This window comes from Osmia bicornis, chromosome 5 (genome assembly GCF_907164935.1).
Source record: "Osmia bicornis bicornis chromosome 5, iOsmBic2.1, whole genome shotgun sequence".
NCBI classification, from domain to species: Eukaryota; Metazoa; Arthropoda; class Insecta; order Hymenoptera; family Megachilidae; genus Osmia; species Osmia bicornis.
Genome location: NC_060220.1, coordinates 9,916,483 through 9,924,628, shown reverse-complemented (window position 1 = coordinate 9,924,628; position 8,146 = coordinate 9,916,483). Strand labels below are relative to the sequence as shown.

General features: G+C 37.1%; 1 protein-coding gene across 3 annotated transcripts in view; it reads left to right on the top strand.

Annotated features, from left to right (window-relative positions):
* The first annotated feature begins 694 nt into the window (after positions 1-694).
* Positions 695-8,146, top strand: part of LOC114880889 (Y+L amino acid transporter 2) — a 91,396-nt gene continuing 83,944 nt past the window's right edge. Inside the window, exon 1 of one of the 3 annotated variants that reach the window (XM_046285730.1) lies at positions 695-844. Coding sequence is in view for 1 of the 3 variants with exons in the window: in XM_029197369.2 (XP_029053202.1) it covers positions 7,115-7,376 (262 nt within the window). In the remaining 2 variants the exon portion in view is untranslated. Of the gene's footprint in view, positions 866-6,499; positions 7,377-8,146 lie in introns of those variants that run through there. The other 2 variants (XM_046285728.1, XM_029197369.2) reach the window with 2 other exon arrangements.

Genomic DNA, 8,146 nt, shown 5'->3' with positions numbered 1-8,146 from the left:
CCCCCTTTTCCCTCATGATTTCGGCCAGATACTAACCCGTTTACATTACAGGTCCACCCATTTAAAACTCATACAACATGAGACGTCAACAGGAGGGTCGCTCATGTCCGCGAGCCCCCTGAATGAGAGCGCAGCATGGACGAATGAGTGACCGTGAATAGCCCGCCAATTATTGTATCTCTTTTCTCTCAAAAATTTCATCGTTGACCCCCTTTTTGTAGTATTCCTCGTTTCCGGTCAAGGCGGGGGGGTGTTGTAACGTGGTGACACCCGTGCCCCCCCGTAACAATCGCTGCGCTTCCCCCACTCAGACACCCACCTAGCGATAACCTCTAACCCTCCCCTCACCTTACCCCTTTTTCCCTGCCCACCGCTGTCGGACCGATGGAGGCGACGGAGTGACACACACCGAGGACCACCCTCACCAGGAGCTTCGAGGCCGGCGACAGACCCACCCCTCCAAAAATCGGAGCAACGTGGGACTCCCAAGGAATCTCCCAGAAGCATGAGATGATGCGGCCTAAATTGACGCAAACGTCCACCCGGAGCCATCTGTCGCCGAGCCCGAAGACGTCACCGAAGGAAGTCCGTCAGCCCCATCGATCCCGATCACCGGTGTATCGAAAATCGATAATCGATCCATCCCGGGCCGGAAGAGGCCCCCTTCCAAAACCCCATCCCCTCCCAAAAAGATGCCGCGACGGTCTCGTCGTCGCAGCGGCGACGACGAGCCGTTAGTGAGCCTTAGGCTACGAGTCAGAGTGTTGTGTATTGAGATTTATAGAAGCGAATTTGAGATAGCGATTTTGAGCGAGAGATAGCGAGCCAGCGTGAAAGTTATAGAGTGAGTTTGGTGTGCAGTTTGGTGAGCCCTTTGATTATATTGATCGCATTCGATTACTGTTTGAGTGTTGGCAACGTACCCCTTCTCGTTTTGACCCCGTTCAATTATATAAGCTACGCGTAACATAGAGACCCCCGCGAGAACCATCCCGACCCTGTACTTTCCCACCCCCAGCTATTTCCTCCTGGCGCATTCCCCCGCGAAAATTGTACGGACGTAAGTGCCCGAATCCCCGCTACTGTGAATTCCCCCAATACCCCTTTCTCTCTCTCTTTTTTGATTTCGATTGCCACATTACGTGGCTGGCGCCCAACCACTTTGTATTTTGCGACGTTCCCCCCTTTTATAGAGTGAACCCCCGAAAGGGTCACAGTAGATATTATTAATAGCTATGGAATACAGATATAAATGAAATAGAAATTATTTTATACTTTTTAGTGCATTTCGAAGTCGGATTTTTTTTTGTTAAAAATTGTTTTATTGCATTCTGGCATCGTACTCTTCTAAAATTTTTACCTTTAAATCTTCAGCTTTTGGTAACTTGTCTCTCGACTCTATGGCGCATCTAAAATTTTCAAAAGCTGCTGGCAGGCTGTATAACAACATGATAGATAGTAGATCTTCGTTTATATCTACATTCATATCTGATAGCTTATCCACCACATCAAAAAATTTATTTATGTGGCTTTTCACATCCTCGTTTTCAGACATCCGTTGTAACGTGAGTTGTTTAAGTAACGTTGCCTTTTGAGCAGTGTAACGGTTAGGGATAGCGTTGGTAGGTAAAAAGACTTGGCCGTACAAGGAATTATGGAAAGAATATATGAATTTATTCTGCCGGTACTGACTCGAGGCAGGCTCAAGAGCGAATGAATCTATTCGTCGCGCATCGACACGGCTCGTCGCCGTTCGCAATTAATCCGAATGTTTGGGCTAAGGGATTATCCCCGCCTCAAGCGCGATGCCAACTCTGCCGGTTTCGCCGGTAGCCTAGCAGCCCCGGAAAGATTTCTCTTTCCGTGCACGCATTTGCCTTCATGAACTCAGGAACCTGTTCCTGGCGAGGCCGGAAACGGCCTCAGGTCGACACCTGCGTCAACCCTAGCACGCGGGGGGCTTAACGGCCACAGAAAACTCTTAGAGTTTTCCGCGCACGCTGGGCTACACCGTTGAGAGTTAGCACGCTTCTCCCACGTTATTGGTTCATCCAAAAACGATCAAAACATTCGCGACTCCAGCCAGCCCCGAATCGCACTCATAATAACTTAAATACTCCACTTATGGTATCTTAAACTAGTTATACAAATTACACAAGATAAACAAAATAAACTTTTATTGCGACAGATTCCACAAATTAAATTAAATCGCGTTTCACGCGTTACAAGCAGGTCCTTTTGAAGCATAAATGTTTTCCAATTTTAACCATACCTCTCTAGAGGTATTGCACCCTTTCAATTGTGTTAACTCAGATGAGCTTATGCATAGTGTCAAATCGGACTTGGCCTTTTTATCGTTTTTGATCCAGTCAGCATCTGCATTGGGAGCTACTTGTGTAATTTCCGGTTTAACCATTTCGCCACTTACATACTGCCACAGGTCATTTTTTACAAGCACTGCTTCCATCTGCATCTTCTACGTATCATAGTTGTCCTTATGCAGTGCTTCAATTTTTGTAATTTAACTCATAATTAATGGTTCCAATCTTGCACGTGTCTTAACCTCAAAGAAGAATGGACTCTCAAAAATATTCACTTATACTTCACTAATGCCGAATCTGGGTCCATAATCTGATCAATATAGGAAACCGACACACGGTTTTTATTTTTATTAAATCAACAAAACGAGCATGCACATAGGTGCAAAAATCTTCTTTTATTTTAAACTTCAGTATCATAAACACGTGTTCTTATCGTTAGAAAACCATTCACACACATACAGGAAATAGGAAGTAAAAGATAGATAGCAACTAGGAGGCACGCATGCGCATCCCACTCTTTTTCACTAGTGCATCACAGTGTGCATTGGTTTATACATGTTTGTCTCAACATAATATAAATGTAATAACAATATCATTATTAATACATCTACATCATATGTAAGTTAATATACTGACTTAATCCCACAGACTAATGTACATTTGATAACAATATCATTATTACTATATCTACAATAGATGTAATGTAATATACTGATCCCTTCCCACAGATCAATGTACATTTGATAACAACATCGTTGATACTATATCTACATCGGATCTAATGTAATATACTGATTCCTTCCCTCAGATCAATGTACATTTGATAACAATATCATTATTACTGTATCTACATTGGATCTAATGTAATATACTGATCCCTTCCCACAGATCAATGCACAGATTGCAACACTATCGTCATTACTATATCTACATTAGATATGAAATATACATTTAATAACTTGGCAGTCTTTAACAGTATCTCGTTGGTGTTTCCGGTGAATCGAACATCCCTGTCACACCGAGTGACAGTAAATGTCAGCGACATCTGTCACATGTAGTACATACTACAAAGTTATTATTGTGATATCTGACCATTGAATCTTATAAAACAAATCAGGAGCAATTTTTTGGCACCATAATATCTTTGTAAAAATACCATTTACTATCTGCTTTGCAGATAACAAATTTTTGCTTTTTTATTTGCGAATATCTTATTAAATATAATATTTGCGACTAAAGCAATTTTAGATTCCAAGGGAGCAAATGGGAAGCAATTTTTTAAGATACAAATCGTTAAGAAATATTAATATTTCTCGACAACTTTACTTCGATGAAAAATCCGCGTGATGTCCAAGCCGCTTAGTGATATTACGGTGTGTCAATAAGGTAGGGAATAGCCTTAAAATATTAAAAAATTTTCTCGTAAACATTATTTCTATATAAAATGAAGCTATTTGCAAAATTTCAGTTAAATCGGAGCATGGGCGTTTTCGAAAGCTTAGCCATATACTTTTTTGGTTTATAATAATTTATCGACCCTTTACTACTTTATGATTTAATTTATACATTACAATTAATTTTACAAAGCTGTATCAGATAAATATCATTAATAACGTTTTAAAAAATCATGCCGTTCAATGAATTCAGCACCATAATAGCTTTCCATTTTCCATATATATTAAGTAATAAAATAACGGTACAGGCAGAAATTTCATAATAAAGATATCACACGTATATAAACCGTTCACATGCTACAGTGATTAACTCTATTTTTCAAATTTTTCCGAAGCACTTAATTGATAATTAACTCATCCTATTTGATAAATCTCTCTATTTTTTGTTCTTTGAAATTATTTTATTTGGCAAATGGGCCGTTCCTATATTACACTTTTGGCTTTTGATCATATCTCATGTTTTATGTCTTTACATAAATATTATATTATTGCCTGAAAAAAAAAATAAACTGTTTATGTAACATTAGTGTGCTGCTTCATTTGCATCTTATGTTACGTTTCCATTACATGTAATTTTACTCTGTTGATATACATATATACACACGTATAGTATCAGAGATTAGTATTAACGCAAAACATGACGTAATTTTTGACACAGACAAGTAATTTGAATCGTGATCGTGTTTATTTATATTTTTAATTATTATTGATGCACCGACAATTGCAGTTTTTGGCTAAACTTCCGAATACCTCCATGCTCCGAATTGGCTCACATGTTGGAAATAGATTCTTTTTTGATAAAAATGATGTTTGCGAAAAGGATTTTTGGCGACTCGAAAAAAAATTTGTTATCACATGAATATCACTCTCTATTTTACCGGCATAGTATCTGCATCTATATACTGTTATCTACGCTTTCTACAAACCCATTGCGGCAGTTAAAAATCAATAGACATAACGGGGGGATTTAAAAATCAAACTTAATTGATATCAATGATTTTGGCATGCGTGGCCGGCCGCCTCTCAGCGGCCGGAATATTCGTCTACCCTAACCAAACCTAATTCACTGAAGTTAAAGCTTGGATTAGGTTTGTATAAAAGTTTTATTGATATACAAGATATACATAATTAATATCATCAAGTAATTGATGATACATTGTAATATGTACTAGTATTCTGGACACATTGATACCTTTTAAAAAACAATTGAAAATAGCAGATTTCATGGCATCAGAACCGCCTTCAAATCTACCTCAAGTATTCCTGCCGTTATAATTGCGTCGGCAAAGTAGGGAAGGACACCTAAATGATAAAAAATTTTTTCTCGAGTCGCCAAAAATCCTTCTTGGAATCGTCATTTCTATTAAAATGAAACCTGTTCCCAAAATTTCAGTCAATTTGGAGCATGGAGGTTTTCGGAAGTACAGCCCAATTTTTTTTTGAAATAGCTAATTTCTAATTTATTCTAGTTCTACCAGTAACTGAAACCTTTTTTAATTATCAAAAGGGTATTAGATCAGGTGCTTTAAGTTTGGAAATCTTAAAATTTGAAATTTGGAATTATTATGCCGAAATTTTGAAACGATGAAATTTTCAAATTTTGACAGATCGGTAGGTAAATCAATAGATCAATCAACCAACAGATGTCGACAATGGACTGATATGTGGTCAAAGTAGCTAACCGTAAAAAGTAACTGCAAGTAAAATCAAATTATTTTTTTAGATATAATGGTAATTATCAAATTTGTAAAATTACATGTTCAAAAACCGATATTTTAAAATTTTCTAAATTCATTGAGAAAAAAGAGAAAAATAATTCTGAAAATGATCTTGTGTTTGATTAATAATTTTTAAATTGATTTTTACATTTAACAGATTATTTCACTTTTCATTTTTGTATGAAATAGTAGTCATAGTTTTGTATACAAAAAGGCGTATACTTATCACGAACAAGAAAACTGTGTCAAAGAATAAAATTTAAATTTCATATTTTATTCATGTAAAAAAATGAAGCGTATAGTACTGACACAACGGACATGAGCACTGGTGTAGATCAGAAAATTTAGCTGCGATAAACTGCCGATTATGGTCAATCTACTATCTAAATAAATTCTGTAAGAATAGAAAGTAGCGGCATAAATAATTTATTTAGAATAATACGCTTACAGTAGGCGATACAAATTTAAAAAGATATTTAATCAATTTACTATACATATAATGAATTTAATATATTTGGTTAATTTATTCTGGTGAACGCACGTTTTTGAATAATTACTATTTAGTGTGCCAATATTTTTAGTAACATTTATCTACGTTAAAACAGTTTATAGATTCACAATTTGTTTTTAATGTAGAGCCGACGCTAATGCAATGTCTCGTTCCGAGGGTTTCGACGCAATGCATTAGCACGCAGTATGGGTGACATTATTGTACAGTGCAGTTCTACTAAACGAAATCTGTGTTTTGTTTTTTTATTTCTAACTCGAGATCGCCTGTCAAAACAAAATAAACGGTTTCAAAGTAAAAAGCATTGACCGTAAAGGAAAAGCGCGTGAACGGTTTTTAGTGCTTGTATAATTGTCAAAATGTACATACACAATTTAGATTGATGAAAAATCTCTGATTACTAAAATACAAATAACACGCTTGTTTTATGACGTATAGCGGGTCGTTACGATAACATTATTAGTCTTTCCTGTGTTATAATTTTGTCACTTTTACAATAGTCCTTTCTAAAAAAAGAAGAAATATTGACGGTGTTATCGTTCGCAAACATTATGCTTGAAATCCGTTGTTCACATTTCAATCAACTTCTTACCGTTTGAAACATATTTCGATAACGATTGTCAGTATCTAAGGTAAATGTGACACAGTGATAATGAACATAAAAAGTGTAAGAGAGAGGGAAAGAAAGAGAGAGTAAGGAATCTTTATACGTAGGTGATGCAAATTTCCGCGCTACTACAAGAATAAACGTCAGTTGATTGCGAATTCAATCAAACGGGAGCAAAGTGTACTGTCGTGTACATACCTACCGTGTAACAGCCTACGCAGCCGGGGTAAAGCGTGGAAATTATGATCGCCGCTAGGCAGCGCCATTTTCGCTATTGCAGACGGAACTGCAGTCGCGCACGTGTATCCGCTGAGTGAACGACGCCACGCGGTCAAAGCCGGTGTTGCTCCAGTTGCGCGTTTCTTATTCCCTCTTCTTCGTTTTCACACGTGCATTGAGCCGTGCCGTGGCTCGACATGCTCCTACTGCTCAGTGCTTTTTCGGCTGTTAACGAGGAAGTATCTCACCGTTAGTAAGTGCTCATTCGATACGCTGCCCGGGGAACAATGCCCGACAAAGTTGCGCCGTCCGAGAGGCAGGTTCTAAGAACCGCCAACTCCGACGACGACACGGAAGCTGTGAAATTGAAAAAAGAACTGGGACTGTTGGACGGTGTTGCGATCATCGTCGGTATTATCGTCGGTGCCGGGATTTTTGTCTCGCCAAAAGGCGTTTTAAGAAACAGCGGCAGCGTTGGACAGGCTTTGATCGTTTGGATCTTTTCTGGTGTCTTATCTCTGATCGGCGCGCTTTGCTATGCGGAACTAGGTAAGTGATATTAACCAGAAATTAACCAGCTGTTACCATTCAGAATTTCCCATGTGCTCGATCGAAATACGTTAGAAATTAAATTCTCTTAAGTAATTCTAAAATGAAATGAAATTTATTTTTATTTTTTTTTTTATGGTGAAGTGATAACATTTATGGTGTGAATTAGTGATGTCGAACAAAACTATTTTTTGATTAAAACTTATCATAGTTATCGACCGTAATATTACAGTTTTATAACACATGGTGTGGAAGTAGTTTATTGCAAAGTATATTGCTAGTTACCAAAAGTTATTTGTTTTGAAATATTAATAAAAATCCGATGTGCCTTCTATTAGGTATTCGTGTTCACATACATATTTCGATTTTATTACCATTTGCGCTACCCTTGCTTGTCTATGGACAGAGTTTTCGCTTCTTGCATCACTTTTCTTCAAACCGAATGCCAGATATGTACGGACATATGTAAATAAGTAGGTCTAATTCATCCTTGTGCTATAAAATTTATATTTCTTTTTTTAATTCATATATCGACAAACAATGAAATTATGAATTTCAAAATTTTTAAATTAACATTTTCTCACACATACCACCTTTTCCAATTATAAATAAATAAAATAAAAGAAACAAATGAAAATGACTTATAAAAAATCATAAACAACGATAAAATTCATTTTAATCGAAGTATAAATACTTTTAGCGAGGTTAATTTGAAAATTACCGCAATGAAATATTAAATAATACATAATGCAATAATGCAAAGTTCAGCT